Below are 18,956 nucleotides of genomic sequence, written 5' to 3'. Positions count from 1 at the left end.
CTTTCCCTCTTACTGTTTTTGGAGGACATCACATTGAGTGAGCATGGAGGCTGCATGCTGAAATCAAAGCAATTGATCTGGGGGTGTGAATTTTAGTTGATGTAAGAGACTATTACCCAACATCTTTCACCAGTGAAACTCTCTTCCAGAAAAGATTACACATGCTAGATTTGCAGTCTGGCCATATTTAAGAATCGGGTCAATGACCTGTTGGGTTTAGCTGTGGCAATGCTGCCGGGGAGCTCTGTAGAGCGCTATAGTTTAGACCTTGCCTTTCATTCCTTTGAAGATTGCAAGAGCTCCGACTTGAAATCTTAAAAAAGCTGCTGAAGCAGCGAGAGGAGAAGCAGAATGAGGTGGATGTCAGCCGCTTGGATGCTCATTGGTTTAACCGTCAGAAAGCCAAAGAAGAGAGGGTGAAAAGAATTCGACACGAGCATGTCAAAGGTAAACTGGGAGGAAAACAGGAGGCTGGGACTTCATTTTCAGACTGCGCCATTCCATTGTCACAAGGCTGCAACTTGGTGTTCAACATGAGGGCACATCTACATTTTGGGCCTGCCTGGGCAACCTTTGTTCTGTAGGCTGTGTTCTGTTCCAGAGAAATAGAAGCCTGACTGAATTCCTTAGGATGTGACTCTTTCAGGACCATGAGTGTCAGAGCATGACTCATGGCTACAATTATTTTTCAGCCATCAGGAGGCTGGTAGCCAAGGGGAAGAATGTGGAGGGGAAGCTGGAGAGACGAGATGTCATCAAGGACTACTCTGATTTTGCATCGCAGCCTTATGGGCCTCTGTCCAGAATTGGTTATTTTCCAGATAACCACTCTGAACGTTTTGTGGTAAAAAGCTACTTTCTTAACACCTATGAGGGTAAGGAATCTTCAAAAGTTTCACATTAGGAAACATTTATTTAAATATTAACCTAAGCCTACACTGAAGTTCAAGTCTCTCTCTCTCCCTCCCTCCCTCCCTTCTCTTCTGCTGTACCCCTACTCCTATTTCACCTTTCTTAGGATTACTTGAGCTGGAGGCATCTCTCCCAGACTCCATCACCCAGCTCCAGACCAAAGTTCCACAACCCAAGGTCACGACCACTAAGGATGGGTTTATCAAGCGATCAGCAAAGCTAGAGATGGAGCTGTCACAGGTTCACCAGGTATAGTGCTGCAACTGGTAACACATAAGATTCCTTTCAGATTTGAACCATACCTTGCACAGAAATGCTATTGGGAAGAAGTACCCCAATTTCACTTCCTAAATGCCCATCATATAAAACCAGAAATAAGGCTAGCTGCGGGGAGAGAGCATTAACTAATGAATTTGCTAGTTGTCGCTTGGCATAATCAGTACTACTCTGAGCCCAACTCATCTTCCTTCTGACTCAGTGTTCTCTTCTCTTCTGCTTTGGCTCTGTGGAAAAGCTTCTAGTTGGGTAGAAGGGGGTTGTTTTTTGGTACCCACTCTAATCCTTCCCTGATCCTCTATTCTTTCTCCTTCTCTTTTTGCTGTTGCTATATGAAAAGATGTTGGGATTGATGATTTACATCAGAGATCATAGTTTTTCTCCTTTCTTTGCCTATTTTCTTTTGCCTTCCCTTTTTAATTTACATATGGTAATCTTACTGGTTCAAATTTCAAATAATTAAAAATTAAACCAAATTGGGATTATACATTTTAAAATTCTATACATCTGCAGCAAAGCATTGGTTAGACAACACTGCTTATCTAAACTAGATCAGAACAGGTTGCTGCTATTTACCTAGGTGCTTGGACAACTAGCATTTGATTTTCAAGACTGAAAATAAACTATTGCATGCACAAAATGCACATATATAAATCAATCACAGTTGTGCTTGCAAATGAAATATCTACACATGCAATGTAAATGACTAATGTGGAAGCAAATGCCATCTTTACATAACAGTTGGAGCAAGAAACAATCCAAATGAGATGAGTTATTAGGTATGTATCTAGTGACATAGTTATGAGCTTGCATTATTTTTTAAATCAGCTGTATGGTTACTGGATGACATATCCCCAAAAATGTATATATAAAACTTTGTTAGCTTTTCATTTGTATTTTCTTCTGATCCAATTGATGAGAAATATTGAGTCATTCCCTTTGTATATACAGGTGTTCCTGTGTTTTAATGTAGCGCAATAATCCATTTACAGAAGGCGGTAGCTGTCTGTTAAAGCATTTTAAAATAAAATTGAAATCCTGCTTTAAAATAATTTCAAAGGCAATTATCAAATTTTAGGAAATTCAGTGTTGTATCTGGTCGCTACTTGAAAAGAGAAGATTTAAGATTTTAGGAAGTGCTAGACTGCTCTTTCCTCCAGTCAGTGCTGAGCCAGTGTTCTTGTGGGTGATAATGGACTCTCTTATTTGAGGATGTTTCTACTTGCATAAAATCAAAGTCTTGATTATGTGCAGCCCTGCTCAGATGGCAGAGTTTCATGATAGATATTAACCCATGGTTTTTAGCCAAAATGTCAATCTCAGCATTTCATTCTGTCTGTCTAAACGATTTCACATGGCTTTGGTAGGCTACACCAGAGGATCCCAAACCACAGTCATGGATCACAAGTAGGTTCCAGAGTGAGCTGATCAAAGGATGATTTATCCTTGTCATCATCTGAAAGAACCAGATAAAGAAAGGAAGCAGTAATAGATACAGCAGGTTAGGTATCCTCTGCTATAGATTGGTATTGCTCCATTTACTTTCAGTGGAGCTCCATGGATTTATACCTGTTTGCTTATCTTGCCTGGCATCATTCTTTTTCCAGGAAAAACAAGTCATTTACTGCACTAAATATGCCCAAAAAGTCTTTTTGGCAGTTAAAGCACACAGTTCCACAATAATGCTTGCAGAAAAGCAGACATGGGACCTATATCAAGGCAAGCTGGTCATACCCCTCAAAGCCCACAGGATGGCTTTGAAAGACTTCCCAGAGCAACAAGAACACCAAGCAATCCAAAAGGGATCCTTTTTATCCTAATGTTGAGATTATTTGGTTCGAAGCATTATTGGGCCATTGTTTGGCCTTTAGCGGGGCTCTATTAGAAAATGATCAGAAACCCTTCTTCTTCTGCTACCAAAGAAGCTGACTGCAGCCATTTCCTGTTTAGCCTGCCTGAGGGAGGCCTCTGTGGCAGAATCACCTCATAAGCAAACAGAGAAGTCGGCAGAAGAGGATGCCAAGTACCAGGTTAACAGCAGCCAGCGCTCTGTGAAGACAGCCGTGCCAGACCCAGAGCCAACTAACCCAAATGCACTAACCCAAACTTACCATACACAGTGTTCATGCAGCTGACAGTGCCATTTTGAGGCTTCTAATAATAACTGTTTGACAGCTTCTTTCTTGTTTGCTGTTTGCTGCAATCATCATGCTATTAAATAGATTACAGTTGCATTATGAAGCATCATAGAATCACAGAAAATTAGGGTTGGAAGGAACTTCAGGAGGTCATCTAGTCTGACCCCCTGCTCAAAGCAGGACAATCCCCAACTAGGTCATTCCAGCCAAGGCTTTGTCAAGCTGGGCCTTAAAAACCTTCAAGATTAGAGATTCCACCACCTCTTTAGGTAACCCATTCCAGTGCTTCACCACCCTCCTAGTGAGACAGTTTTTCCTAATATCCAACCTAAACTTCCTGTGCTGTAACTTAAGACCCTTGCCCTTGTTCTATCCTCTGCCACCACTGAGAACAGTCTAGCTCCATCCACTTTGGGACCACCATTCACATAGTTGAAGGTTGCCATTAAATCCCTTCTCAGTCTTCTCTTCCACAGACTAAATAGCCCCAGTTCCCTCAATCTCTCCTCAGAAATCATGTGCCCTAGCTCCCTCACTATTCTTGTCGCCTTCCACTGGACTCTCCAACTTGTCCACTTTCTGTAGTAGGGGGCCCAAAACTGACCACATTACTCCAGATGTGGCCTCACCAATGCAGAATAGAGGGGAATAATTACTTCTCTCGATCTGCTGACAGCGTTCCTACTAATGCAGCCCAGTATGCTGTTAGCATTCTTGGCAACAAGGGCACACTGTTGGACTCATATCCAGCTTATTGTCCACTGTAGCCCCCAGGTCCTTTTCTGCAGAGCTACTGCTCAGATAGTTGGTCCCAAGCCTGTAGCACTGCGTGGGATTCTTCCGTCCTAAGTGTAGGACTTTGCACGTGTACTTTTGGAACCTCATGAGATTTCTTTTGGTCCAATCCTCCAATTTTTCTAGGTCATTCTGAGTCCTATTCCAACCCTTGTACTATTCCCCCCAGCTTGGTGTCATTTGCAAACTTCCTGAGGGTGCACTCCATCCTATCTTCCAGATTGTTAATGAAGATATTGAACAATCCTGCCCTGCAGGAAATGCAAGCAGCAAGCAGGAAAGCCCCCTTGGCTAAACAGGGAACTGTTGGACCTCCTGAAACTTAGAAGCCTACACCAAATGGAAAATGGGAATCGTCACCAAGGAGGACTACTCAACACTAGCCCGCACCTGTAGAAAGCAGTTCACAAAAGCCAAGGCAGAAACTGAACTCAGACTAGCCATCAGAATCAAAGACAACAAAGAGTCCTTCTTCAGATATGTGGGAGGTAGGAAAAAGAACAAAGGTAACATTGGACCCTTACAAGATAAAATAGGGCAGTTGACGTCTGACATCCAAGAAAAGGCCAATCTCCTAAATGAATACTTTGTGTCAGTTTTCCGCCCACCCAAAGGGTTCACACTATCAGACGGAACGCAGCCATCAGAATCAAAGACAACAAAGAGTCCTTCTTCAGATATGTGGGAGGTAGGAAAAAGAACAAAGGTAACATTGGACCCTTACAAGATAAAATAGGGCAGTTGACGTCTGACATCCAAGAAAAGGCCAATCTCCTAAATGAATACTTTGTGTCAGTTTTCCGCCCACCCAAAGGGTTCACACTATCAGACGGAACGCAGAACTTCCAGGGAGTGGGAGATGGGCCCATAATTGATGCTGATCAGGTGAAGGAACACCTCAAAAGGCTAGACGTCCATAAGTCCACAGGCCTGGATGGAATGCACCCAAGAGTCTTGAAGGAGCTGGCAGACATCATAGCATGCTCTATGGCAAAGATATTTGAGAATTCGTGGCACTTGGGTGAGGTGCCGGAAGACTGGAAAAGAGCCAACATGGTCCCAATCTTCAAAAAAGGAAGGAAGGAAGGACCAGGAAACTACAGACCAGTCAGCCTGACGTCCATTCCTGGAAAGATCCTGGAGAAAATCATCAAGGGATCCATCAGCAACAAGCTAATGGAAGGCAACCTTCTGAATGCTAGCCAACATGGCTTTGTCACTGGAAGGTCGTACCTGACTAACCTTGTAACCTTCTATGACCAGGTGACACATTGCCTCAGTACGGGAGACAAGGCTAATGTTATATACCTAGATTTCAAGGGGGCCTTTGACTTAGTCTCCCATGATGTCCTAGCCACCAGGTTGATCTGACAAGCCCTGCCTCTAATGAACGCATGTTGATTGCCCCGAAGCATAATCTCCCCTGCTGATCCCTTGCAGATGTGCTCTTGGATAATTTTCTCAAAGAGCTTTCCCAGGACCAAGGTAAGACTAACGGGCCTATAGTTTCCTGGGTCCTCTTTCCTCCAATTTTTGAAAATGGGGACCACATTGGCCCTTTTCCAGTCGTCTGGCACCTCGCCAGAGCACCACGAGTGCTCGTAAAGCTGTGCCAGGGGTCCTGCAATGACCTCTGCCAATTCCCTCAGCCCTCTGGGGTCCACAGGACCTGCTGATTTGAACCTGCTGATTTGAACCCAACAAGTACTAGTTGATGGGAGCAAATCAATGTGGCGCAAGGTGACCAGTGGAGTCCCTCAGGACTCAGTTCTCAGGCTGGTACTGTTCAACATCTTCATTAATGATCTGGATTCAGGCATCAGATACGGACTGGTAAAGTTCACGGATGACACCAAACTATGGGGGAAGGCAGCCACACTAGAAAACAGATTGGGGATACAGACTGACCTGGACACCCTTCCAAAGTGGACGGAGCAAAACCTGATGGCATTTAATGTAGAAAAGTGCAGGGTGCTCCACCTTGGGAGGAACAACCAGCATCATACTTACAGGCTCGGCAGGGCTACGCTCACTAGCACTATGACTGAAAGAGACTTCGGGGTCCTGATTGACCACAAGATGAACATAAGCCACCAATGCGATGGCATGGCCGGCAAAACTAACCAAACTCTGGCATGCATCCATCAGTGCATCTCTAGCAAAACCAGGGATGTCATCCTCCTACCTTACTCAGCCTTGGTGAGGCTGCAGCTGGAGTACGGTGTCCAGTTTTGTGCCCCCCCCCATTCAGGAGGGATGTGGATAGGCTCGAGAGAGTCCAGAGGAGAGCCACCTGTATGATCAAAAGACAAGAGAGCAAACCTTATGAGGAGAGGCTGTGGGACATGGGACTTTTCAGCCTGGAGAAGAGAAGGCTCAGGGGGAGCTTGGTGGCAGCCTATAAGTACATAAGAGGAGTGCATCAGGATCTGGGAGAACACTTGTTCACCAGGGCTCCCCGAGTAAAAACAAGGTCCAATGGCCACAGACTCCTAGAAGGTCAATTTAGTTTGAACATAAGGAAAACTTTCTTTACAGTCTGAGTGTCCAGGGTCTGGAACAGACTCCCCCTCCAGAGGTAATGCAAGCACCTACTCTGGACTCATTCAAAAGGTGTTTGGATGTTTATCTTGTTGAGATCATTTGATCCCCACAGACTTCCTGCTTATGGCAGTGGGGGTTGGACTTGATGATCTTGTGAGGTCCTTTCCAGCCCCTAATGTCTATGAAATCTATGAAACAAAAGCAGGCCTAGGACCAACCACTGAGGCACTCTGCTTGATAGCGGCTGCCAACTAGACATCGAGCGATTGATCGTTACTTCTTGAGCCCGACGATCTAGCTACCTTTTCATCCACCTTACAGTCTGTACATCCAATCCATACCTCCTTAACTTGCTTGCAAGAATGCTGTGGGAGACCACATCAAAAGCCTTGCTAAAGTCAAGGTATATCATGTCCACTGCTTTCCTTTCATACACAGAGCCAGTCATCTCATCATAGAAGGCAGTCATGCTGACTGTTCCTAATCACCTTCTCCTCCAAGTGCTTAGAAATGGATTCCTTGAGCACCTGCGCCATGATTTTTCCAGGGAATGAGGTGAGGTTGACTAGTCTGAAGCTCCCTGGATCCTTCTCCTTCCCTTTCTTAAAGATGAGCACTATATTTTCCCTTTTCCAATCATCTGGAACCTTCCCCAATTGCCACGACTTTTCAAGAAAATGGCCAACAGCTCTGCAGTCACATCAGCCAACTCCCTCAGCACCCTTGGATGGATTGCATCTGCTCCCATAGACTTGTACATGTCCAGCTTCTCTAAATAGTCCCTAACCTGTTCTTAACCCACTGAGGGCTGCTCACCTTCTTCCCAAACTGTGCTGTCAGGTGTAGTAGTCTGGGAGCTGACCTTGCCTGTGAAGACCAAGGTAAAAAAGACAGTGAGTACCTTCAGCCTTTTCCTCATCTTCTGTTGCGTGGTTGCTTCCCCCATTCGATTAGGGACCCACACTTTCCCTGACCTTCCATTTGTTGCTAACATACTTGTAGAAATCCTTGTTACCCTTCATGGTCCTTGGTAGCTGCAACTCCAATTGTACTTTGGTCTTCCTGGCTTCATCCCTGCATGCTCAAGCAATACTCTTATACTCCTCCCTAGTCATCTGTCCAAGCTTCAGCCTCCTGTAAGCTTCCTTTTTTGATTAAGATGACAGACAAGTTATCTGCTAAGCCAAGCTGGTCATTTGCCATATTTACTATTCTTTCTGCACATCAGGCTGGTTTGTTCCTGAGCCCTCAGTAAGGTTTCTTTAAAATACAAGCAGCTCTCCTAGACTCCTTTCCACCTTAGACTGGCCTCCCAAGTGATCCTGTCCATCTGTTCCCTGAGGGAATCAAAGTCTGCTTTTCTGAAGTTCATGTTCCATATTCTGCTGCTCTCTTTCTTCCTTTTGTCAGGATCCTGAACTCGATCATCCCATGGTCACTGCTGCCCAAGTTGCCATCCATTTCTACATCCTTTGAGTAGATAATGGGATTAAAAAGATGCTAGGTAGTTAAGTGGTATATGTATTTAACAGATATACAAGTAACAGATATTTGTTAGAATGTAAACAATAAGCCAGAATTGGGACTGACTTTGCATTGTGCAGTAAATATGCACTTGCTGGGTATGTATATAAGAGAAGTACCCTGTATCTCTTTCTCCCCCACAAACAATGGTGGGACTCCATAAAGTGAGAGTGCACTTGGTGTCTGGGCTCTGTGGATTTAATTCCTCTTTTTTCTGCTCCTATAAATCTGAGACACTGAAGGCATAGATTTCAGGGACACTACAGATTTTGGCCACAAGAGTCACTCCTGCACACAGGACATTTTTAATGCTCAATTTTTCTAGCAAAAGAAGGAATAAGATGCGTAGCAGTTCTGTTTTTCTTCCTTTTCCTCTTCTTCCAATTGCAGTCCTAGGGTAAACTCTTCTAAAGGGATAGGAAGGAGCTCAGAAACTGCAGGGGGAAATCCTCATATGCATCTTTGTGAAAGCGAGGACACCACTTACAAACTTGAGGCTGAAGTCCACAGAGGGGTCATGTTTGTGAGGAAAAGTAACTTGAAACTATTGTGAGAAACATATTGCAGATGCTGTTCTTCAGATATGCCCCTAAAAAGAAAGTAAAAAGTGCAAGAGAGGAAATACCATCTCCTGCCTCTCCCAAATAAAATTGTCCCAATGTATACACTCAGACTACATGTTGCAACCCTTTTGTCTCTTTAAGGAATTGGAAGGTTTTTAAGAAGATAAAAACAAATCCATCTTGTGCCCCAGTGTCCACTGTGTTATTCAAGATCAGAAGATCCTTCAGAGTAAGAGTTTTTTTCAAGAAAAATTTCCTTAGTAGTAGGTGTCTTGAGAGATTGTGCACATGTGTGTACATGCACACAGCTCACAGTGACCCACATCTAATATCAAGTGAACCTGAAACAATGAAAAGCCAATTCCTTGACTGATTACTATTAAGTAACCTACATGAAATGAACTTTGGGGACTATAAATGGAGCTGTCATGAAAACTTCTTTAAATGAATACAGACCCAAGAACTTCATGCAGCTAAAAAGGGAGTGATTTGGCACTCTGATACACCTGTGTGTTACTGGAGAGTTGGATAACCTGATTATTGGCTACACCAAGGTGCATGAGACAGAGGTTTTGCTATCACAGCAAAACCCTTGGTAACTTTCAATCAAGCAAAACTGCAAGCTGACCTTGTATGATAGTTACTCAAATAGGGGCAAGCAGCAGTAAAAAGAATCCTAGAAAATGCGGGTCGGGAGGGACCTCAGGAGGTCATTTAGCCCAACCCCCTGATCAAAGCAGGACTGCCCCCAACTAGATCATTCCAGCCAGGGCTTTGTTGAGCTGGGTCTTAAAAACCTTCAAGATTAGGGATTCCACCACCTGTCTAGGTGACCTGTTTCACTGCTTCACCACCTTTCTTGTGAGAAAGTTTTCCTAATATCCAGCCTAAACCTCCTTTGCTGCAACTTGAGACCATTGCTTCTTGTTCTGCCATCTGTCACCACTGAGATAATAAATAAAGTGACCAATCAATGTAGTGTCAGAAAGACGAGTCACAGCAGTTTGGCTTACTCTCTTAGATTGCATTGCAACTCCTAAAGCCAAAGTTACTGGCATTCCAGCATCATCTTCCCTCCTTCCCCTCACTCCCTACTTACCCCAGTCAATTTAAACACCACATTACCAAGGACTTTGGTGTACATCGTGTGATTTAAACTAGGTAACTGATACTTTCAGGAAACAAGACAGCTTTAGGCTGTATCTCCATCCTTCTATTACTCAAACAGACAAGAGACAGAAGCACTCAACCCAGGGGCAACATGTAGGGTGTGCACATAGGTGCACGTGCACCCTCTGAGCGTGGCGGTGCACCCCCTGTGCTGGTGGTGTCTGCAGGTGGTCCGTGATCACTTCTGGCCACTGCCAACACTGCCAGTGGTGCCTGCAGGTGGTCACCAAGCCCATGTCAGCGCTCCCCACGCCCTCACCGCCAACAGCACTGGCAGCGTCTGCGGGAGGTCTGAGTTTACCGCCTCCGTGCTCCCGCTGCCGCCAGTGCAGCCATGCCCCCACAGCTGCTGGGGGCATGCGGCGTTCATGACAACCAAACATTTTTAAAGAGATTTCTCAAAAAAGCCATGGTTTAGGATACAAGCTCTAAATTTCAACACCCAAAATAAATCGATCCGGAGGAGGCAGGGTGATGGAGTGGGAAGTACAGAAACCCAGAACTTCTGGGTTCGTTTCCCAGTTCTGCCACTGGTCTGTCCCGTGACCCTGGGCAATTCACTTTCAGTACTTCTGTCTGTAAAATTGGGACAAAGATGGTGATCCCTTTTGTAAGATGCTTTGGGATCTAGGAAAGAAGTGTTTTAGAAGAGCTGGGTGTTGTTAAATGAACCTTGCGGTGGAGATCACTGCCTCTAATACAACAGACAATGTTTTCTTTTGGCAAGTTTTTTCCAGTTCATGTATCTGATGCGTGTGATGCCTCCACCAATAAAGGAGGTCTCTGGCACCAATATACCATTGTCAGTGAGATTCCATATATCTTCCCCAAAAGTTTAATTCTTTACAATCAACCATCCTCCCTTGTTCTGTTGCAAGAGGGATGCAGAATTATACTGGCATATGCACCACCTTCAAGAGCAGATAAGGTTATTCAGGCAACAATCATGTTAAAATACTGATGGAACACAACACACTATCAAACTGGCTCAAGCTCAGAACAGTTAAATAGGCCTTCAGAGCTAAAACTCCCATCCTGATCAGCCAAAATCTACCACTGTTGTTTTACAATCTGACCACAAGGAAAGAGGTACAAGATCCTCAGCCTGGCTCTGTGTCTAATCTTTGTTCTTACATAAAAAGGAGAATATGCTGTATTCTCAAGGGCTGCCCATACAAAATAGATAGCTGAGAAAGCAAACAGTAAGTCCAGCAGATGGGAATTTTACAGCCCTGAGTCACTTGCCTGTCAAGGGAACCATTGCAGGCAGAATCCAGCAAGAGAAACAAAGTCTTATTCCAGATGAAGGGAGGAATGGGCTGTAGCTACAATTGTGAATTTTCCTCCCATAGCCAAAAGCATGACTGTCTTTTCTGTTCATAATGGCTTCCGGAACAAAAATACAAGTTACAGTTGTCCAGGTGGCCCTACACTGTCCAGAGATGATCTGGTTCTTGTACCTAATTAGATACCAAAACTTGGTCATATCTTCTCAGCAAGAAGTTTTTTGCTTAAAGATAAAATTCTACACTTAAGGCCAGAAAACTTAAAGCAATGACATTCAAATGTTCAACACCTTAATTCATAGATATTTTTTCCTTTAAAAAAAGTTTATCTTTCTATTGCAATTGCTTTGGCCAGAAACACATGGAGGTTAAGATAGTTGGGAACAACAGTGTTGCACTTCTCATGAGGGCAGAGTTCTGCCAGTAGATTACACAGTCACTGTTCCCAAAATAACAGGGTTTCAAGAAAATCTTGCTTTCCCATCCTGTTTTGTTTCTGTGCAGAACACTTTCAACACCACCACACAATGCTCTGGCATAATCTCAATGTCAGGAAAACTCTAAATATCTTGAATGTAGTATCCAGTTCAGAAAGTCCAGCTCAGTTGGACCCCATCACAAATTTTAAAACACCCAGCTACTAAGGCTTTGATTATTAGATGACTCAGCTGATACATTTGAGAAGCTTTCAAAGTTAGAAGATTTTTTCCCTCTGTTTCAAATATTTGTGGTTATTCATTCAGTCAGGGAAGCATCCTGGCCTGAAGGATCAGATTCATCATACAAAGAGTTATATAGGATGATCACTGGATTACACTTCATACCTTAACTATGTACACAGATTAAGCTGGTAAGCCTCTTCTGTCCACTGGAATAATATTTTAATATATACATTCATTCCTGTATCTGTCTCATATGACACAGTACTAGTGGACATCCCCCTTGTAACAGATCTGCAGACTTTCCCTTCAGAGAAAAAGAATTTCTTGCCCTATCTATAAATTTCATTTCTTCTAATGGCCAAGTTTGCAGATCCCACCTACTACACGGGGATGATAACTGTGAAAGAAATTTAAATAATGCCACACTCCTTAGTTTTTTGGGGAACTCTATTATATATTACAGTAGTCAGAGTTGGACTGCAGTTGGAAGTGTGAGCATGAATTTCTTGTTGTATCTCCCTGTGATAGAAGCTGTGATAGATTTTGGTTCTCTGAAGTACCTTTGAAATTATCTTGAACTGGGAGAGTTTTTCAGGCCTGTGGCTATACCTAGCCTCCCTCGATTGACTGGTTTGATTTCTGTGTCTATGTCAAGCAGGCCAAGGCCCTTCATGGTCCATCCATGGACTTTCCTGCTAGAAGAAAGGATATTTCTAGACAAGTTAAGACATTTGCTATTTGCCCTTTATTTCCTATTTGCTCATTATTTAGTATGTGTAATGGCTGTGCTTGCTCTGGGGGTGTGAATGAGAGAGGAAGCATATTTTGGAACACTGTGGGAGAAGGGAGAGGCAGGGGAGCACCTTAGAGACTAACCATTCTGAGAGGCCTAAGCTTTTGTAGGCAACAGCTAAGGTGCTATACTGCCCTACCTTCTGCCTGACTGGGAGAAGTTACATAGTGGTTCTCAACCTTGTTAGACTCAAAGCACCCCTTAGAAAATGCCAGCTCTTAGCTTTTACTCCTTTTTTTGTCAGAAAAAATAATAAAGCAATTCTTTTGTTGGGAAGAACTAAGACAGACCACCACAGGTCAGAATGTTTTTGACACTAAAGATTCTTATTTGAAATCTCTGGGTTTATCTTGTGAATCATATGTAGGTGTTTACACACCTAACAATATTGTGTGTCCCCCTTAAAAGGTTCTCATGGCACCTTAGTTGTGAATCACTGATCTAAACTAAATAAGCTGGGGACTCCCTGCAGTGTCACTACAAGAGATTGTGGCAGGGACCACCTCTCTCATTCAGTTCTACCAGGTTTCTGCCTCCACTGCCCTTCATTCTCATCTGCCATGTCTTGTTTAAAAATTAGAGGGTGGTTAGATGTTAAGATAAAAGCAAAGATCCACCTGGCTATAGGCAGTCCCCTTTGCAGGGCTCCTCTCCCCCTACACCCTGCTCCTTACCACTCCAGGTTGGGTGCTCAGATCTGTGGTCTTAACTCTTGAATTCCAACTTGCTCAGACAGTATCCATCACCTGATCCACCATTGGGGACACCCGTTGTTCACGCATTCTACAATACTCGGTTGGTATTGTAAAGGTATCCAGCCTTTACAGGCTTCCAATCAAACTATTTTGCTTGAAGGACCACTGGGCTTCCCAGGGTACTCAAGACCCTGAGTCTTCTTTTTTCTAGGGCAATCTAGTCAGCTTCTGTTTCTCCAGGGGAGTCAACAATCACTTTTGCCGGGCTCCCCATAGAGCACCTTCAGGCTAATTCTCCCTTTAGGGTTGACAAACATTAGCTTATCAAGCCTTTCCTGATGCAACTCAATCAAGCCTTCATCCAGCCAGGATGGCCTACCATCGGCTAATTCGTTTTACACTATAAGCCGTCATCGTTCACTTCCTTCATCCCAGTAATTTTAAATACCTTTGTCAATCCCCCTTCTTCACAGAATAACAATTAATTATCACTGTCTTCATTAGATCCCCTTTTATTCTGGATGATCAACTAATAATCAATCCATTCATCAATTTCTCTTGATTATAGGGAACAATTAATTATTTATCAATTCATCAGTTTATCTTTAAAGATGATCAGTTAATTACCAAAAGTTATCAGTCAGTTATCCATAAATTAATCAGTCTCTCTTTTTTTATATGTGATCAATTAATTATCCATAAATTCATCTAACACGTGATAACCTCACTCAATTTACCAGTAGTCTGGGGTCACTTTTTCGCAACATTACCACTTGGCCACTTCCTCAAGTAAGGGGTTGGCGGGATTCTTCTTCCCTCTCCCAGTTCCATTCTCCCTGGTCCCATCCTGAGCCTTCCTTTGGCTTACTGGGCACCACCACCATATCCCAGTACAGCTGCTGAGATACGTCTCCATATGGTGTGCACGGCGCTCCAAGCCCGCTGTGCATTCCCCTCTCTGGGGGAAGTTTGTGTGCTGGCTCCTCTCTGTAGTCCGCTGGAACTCCTGAGACACAATGAAGGCTCATTCTCCACACACGCAGCCACGTGCAGCTGAGATTCTGCTTCCACTGTAGGGGCCACACATGGACTGCTTCTCTGGCCGCTCCAGTGGCCGTGCAAACCCACTGGACTTTCCAAGAGTTCTGCAACCCTGTCCCACCAGCACTTATTGCCTGGAACAGGGAACAGAACTGGATCCCTGTTAGTCATTCTTCACGTTGTCTTTAGCTATTAAGTTTGTGATACCCGAGGTATTGAAGTGTGTCATTTTGTTATCAGTTTGTGAATCCTGTTACGTCCTTTGTTTCTGCATAGAATATTGTCTCTATAAAATGTTCATCATTTTTACCATTATTTAAGTAACTCTCGGAATTGGCCTCTGCTCCTGGCACATTTAGCATTTAATTGATTCATCAGATTCCTAGTTTAAATGCAAATGCTTTCTTCAAAGATGTGCTTTAAAGATGTAGCGTGCCAGAGATTAAGATCAATTAGGATTAATTTCAAGACAGTCTTTGTGCTTGCTAACAAATTATTAGTAGCAGAGCCAGCCTGAGGGAAAAAGGTGCCCTGGGTAAACTTTTCTTTCGTGCACCTCACTCCCCCAGTCAGCACTGCTGCTGCAAGCAGAGGCATAGACAGAGGCAGGTGGGCAGGGGAGCAAGACACAGTCCAGCAGGGAGGTGGAGCTGCATGGTGTGCCAGGCAGGTGGACAGGCAGGAACAGGCACCATCCCACCTGGCTCCTCATGAACAGTGGCTGGAGGGGGGGGGGTGTTGAGCTGGGCACTGCTCTTCTTGCCTGGGGTGGGGATTGGCCAGGGTGGGACAGGGTTGGGGGACAGCACTGCTGTGAGTACAGGCTGCTCACATGTGTATTTGCACATGTGTGCACACGTGTGTGTGCATTTGGTGCCCCCCGACTATGGCACCTTGGGCAGTCACCCATGACGCTCACCACTTAGGCTGCCTGTTACTAGTATAGATAGCAGTCAGCCTCACTTCTCCACTATGCTTTCCAAAAATTAATTCGGACATTTCAGCCATCTATTTGCCCAATGGTATCCTAATATACAGCATCTGACTTTGAACAAAGTGGAAAGAGATGGTGAGGAAACTAATAAAAGTGAAATTCTGCAAGGTGGAGCATGGCCTCAGCTCCCACCGGCCTCTGGGAGTCATAGAGGTCAGTAGGTAGCAGGATAGACCCTGCATTGTGCTCTCTGGGTTAGTGTCAGTCCCTGTGTGGGCAGAACTCAAGCTGTGTGACTGTTCCAGGTGCTGTTGGCCAAAAAGAATAAAATCCAGGAGCCAAAGAAGCCCCTTCGATTCCTTCAGAAAGTACCAAAACCTGTTCCTCGGCCCCCAACTCCAGTGCTGGAAACGCCATCAACCGTAAGTTGGATGCTTTTAGTAGTTTTTCCTGTAAGCCTTCTATTGACTCAAAAACCATCCAGAGTGATACAGATTGCTCGTCAGTTCTGAATACACAGTACCAGCAGACAACATAAGCACAGTTACAAGGAGCTTATCTTTAGACTGTTACTACCTCATTGCTTAAGCTTTTTAACATCTGAGGTGGCACAAAGCCCGCCCTGACAATGGGCACAACTTTAAATAATCTTTCCTTAAGACAAAAAAAGTACATAAAACACCCTTGTTCCTTGGAAACCAAAAGAAAATCACCACATGCCTTCTTAGAGGCAGAGTAGTGCAGCCTCTCCCACTGTTTTAGGATTTGGTTTTGCAAGTTGCCAAACAATCTGCCCAAGAGTCCAGCAGAGTAATGAGACTGACCATGTGCTTATTTTGCTGCAGTGGGGTTAAGGTCCCTGCTGCTAGGAGCACTGAGGGCAGAAAGACTCTTCTGTGTTCTTGGCACTTCCTTTTCTGGCCCTAGTCACCAGGCAGATGTTGGCAGCAGCTGGTGTCTGCAGCAAAGGCTTCCTGCCAGAAAGACGGGGATGTCAAGGGGGAAGTGGCAGAAATCATGGCAAGCTGGGCAGAAGGAAGCATAAAAGATGGAATGGAAACATCCACTCCAATCCTCTTCAACTCGTTTCCTGCCGCTGCCAGATGCATACAACTCACTGGCCCCCAGCAACCTGCCACAGGCTCATAGACTGCTCCTCCCATCATTTAGTACCCTACTCTCCACTGTGTTCTCTGGGCTCCTCCAATCCCCAGCCTGCCTCTGCATCCCCCTGGCCTTCTGCTTCCAGCACATATAACAAGTAGGTGCCGGTTTACCCTCTCATCTCCGCTACAATCACAGGGAGGCAGTGGCACTCCTCACTGTGGTCATTTCTAGAGCTGAAGATAACCTGGCAGCTCTGTACCTCCCGCTGTGTAAATGAACCCTGTAGCTGCAGTTTGACTTACCTTTCTGCCTCTGTGGCAGATGTCCCAGTTTCCGAGAAGGGTTCCAGCCTTCCTCTGCAGTTAAGGTGCCCTGTGCCTCAGTGTCTCTTCTGGCTGGATAATCCAGAGGAAGTTACCTCTCCAGCCCACCTATTAAGTTTTGTCTTCCTGGGAAGTCCAACGGAAAGAGCAGTCCTTTGCTGAAGGTCTGCTTGGCACCCTTCATGATGCTGGAAAGCAAAGGGATGCTTCGGGGAAACCCCAGCCTGGGGTAGGTAAGTGCACACAGTCAGACTCACATCCACCTGGGTTCTGTCTCTTGCTTCCCCCACACACCTTGAGGCTTCCCATCTCAAGGCAGCCTTCCTAAATACTATTCCTCCTTCCTTGTTCTTAGAGTTTATGGTCATGCTGATCATGTGTCTGTTATAACCACACTTAGTCAACCTGTGCATGGTTCTGTTAGTCCATATCATCATTTTCTCCTTCCACCCCCTAATAAGTTGTTGCTGCAATCTAAACTCCCTCTATGAACTCCTACCACAGCCTCTTATGTCTTTGTCTTATCTATCTCTCATAATATTCAGAAACCTACATTATTTGACTTATCTCCATTCCTGGAAATCAGGAGAGAGATGATGAAAAACACCACAAAAATAAACCAGAGATGAATTGTACTCTGAGAAAGATAGTGTGATGAATAGCTCTTCCAACTCTCCAAGCTCTTCCCAAAGAGAAGAGATAGATCGTAACTGGATTTTTGTTGTGTCTTGGCAGAGAGAAGAAGAGATTGAAATGGCAGTGATCTTTTTGCAGAAGTTAATCCGAGGCAGAGCCATTCAGAACATGGTATATTATGTCCTTGGGCTTTCTTTTATCTTCCAGGTGCTGATGGGGGTTACTGAAGATAGGCCTCAGTTGTGCTGGGGCCAGGTATTAACAACCTGGCCCCAGCACAACTAATTCAGCCACAGGGGACTTGAGCAGTAACTTCCCATAACCCTGATCCTCCTAGATTGAAAACCTTGTTTATTGTCCCAAATTACTGATAGACCATTCCAGGTCATGGGAAAATGCCTGTGCCCTCCATGAAGATGTCCACTGAGACCTACTGTAGTCCTGTTCAGGGCTTTGGGTTAGGCCAATGATTCTCAACCAGGCACACCTCAGAAAATGCCAGATCCTATATTTCACTAATTTTTATCACAAAAAGAGAGTGATTCTTCATTGCAAAGAACTCAGAAAGACCACAACAGGTCAGAAGTTTTTTTGAAATCCCTAGGTATCTTTTGTTTGTACGCCTAACAGTGCATTGCATGGCACTTTTTTAAGGATCTTAAGGCACCCTGCGTGAGAATTCCTGGATAGGCCTTTCTCCTCAGGTCTGGCCAGTTTTGAACATTTTGCCTACCCAGGGGGTTAGTTTTCTACCCTTGCTGCTTGTCTCTGGACCACTGAGATTAACTCTGTTTCTTACTGTTCTGGATAGCAGCAGCGGGCTCTGTGTAATAAGAAACGCCGTTAGAAAATGGTCAATGTTGAACTTGGGTTTTCCAAGTCTCTCTCCCGTCCTTAATGGTCCCCTGGGATTATTGCCTCTAGCCCCATTTCAGGGCTTCTGGTTGTCACAAAATTTCTCCTCATTTTTAAGGACTTCTCATAAGTTTCTGGTTGAGTTGGTTGTGAGGCTGTTGGATCATGAACTGGCTGGAACTGCTGTTGCTACCCAGCATCCCACAGTATGCTACCGCTTACCTTCCTGTCTTCTAGAGAGTCTTAGTTCCCTACTCAGTGGGAATAGGGGACACTCCCACACACCGCCCAAATGCAGAAGGCACTGGGTCAAGAAGAGGCAACACCGAGTGGGGTTAAACAAGGTAGATAAGCAGTTCCCAGGACAGGGAGAGCAGTGGATATCAGACTGGGACATAGAGAAGGGAGTGGGGAGAGGAAAAAGCATGACTTCCTTTGCTGGGTAAAGGTCTGGGCAGATCCTAATATGACTGAAAAAGAATGGAGGTTCTCCTTTGACTAAGTAATAAAAGGGTTGTTTGTGCCCCTATCTTGTGCCCCTATATTGCAGAGGGCTTGGTTTCCTGTCAGGAGCATCAGAGAAATTCCTCAAATGTTCAAGCATTAATAATAGAGAATTTGATCTTGGAAACAGATGATCCCAAGGCTCAGAGGAAAAGGATGTTTTCTGTTTGCAAGACTCTTTAGATTTTATCTCTCATC

At 44.6% G+C, this 18,956-nt stretch overlaps 1 protein-coding gene across 1 annotated transcript in view; it reads left to right on the top strand.

Moving 5' to 3' along the window:
* MAATS1 (MYCBP associated and testis expressed 1) overlaps positions 1 to 18,956 on the top strand; it is a gene marked incomplete at its 5' end in the record, with an annotated part of 51,455 nt that overhangs the window by 17,485 nt on the left and 15,014 nt on the right. Inside the window, 6 exons of the mRNA XM_025192827.1 lie at positions 290 to 447; positions 693 to 875; positions 1,019 to 1,161; positions 15,639 to 15,755; positions 17,499 to 17,579; positions 18,137 to 18,143. Coding sequence (XP_025048612.1) covers positions 290 to 447; positions 693 to 875; positions 1,019 to 1,161; positions 15,639 to 15,755; positions 17,499 to 17,579; positions 18,137 to 18,143 — 689 coding nt within the window. The remainder of the gene's footprint in view (positions 1 to 289; positions 448 to 692; positions 876 to 1,018; positions 1,162 to 15,638; positions 15,756 to 17,498; positions 17,580 to 18,136; positions 18,144 to 18,956) is intronic.

Source organism: Alligator sinensis, unplaced genomic scaffold (assembly GCF_000455745.1).
Source record: "Alligator sinensis unplaced genomic scaffold, ASM45574v1 scaffold1190_1, whole genome shotgun sequence".
NCBI lineage: Eukaryota > Metazoa > Chordata > Crocodylia > Alligatoridae > Alligator > Alligator sinensis.
The sequence above is the reverse complement of the archived record's forward strand: the minus strand, read 5'-3'. Positions and strand labels throughout refer to the sequence as shown.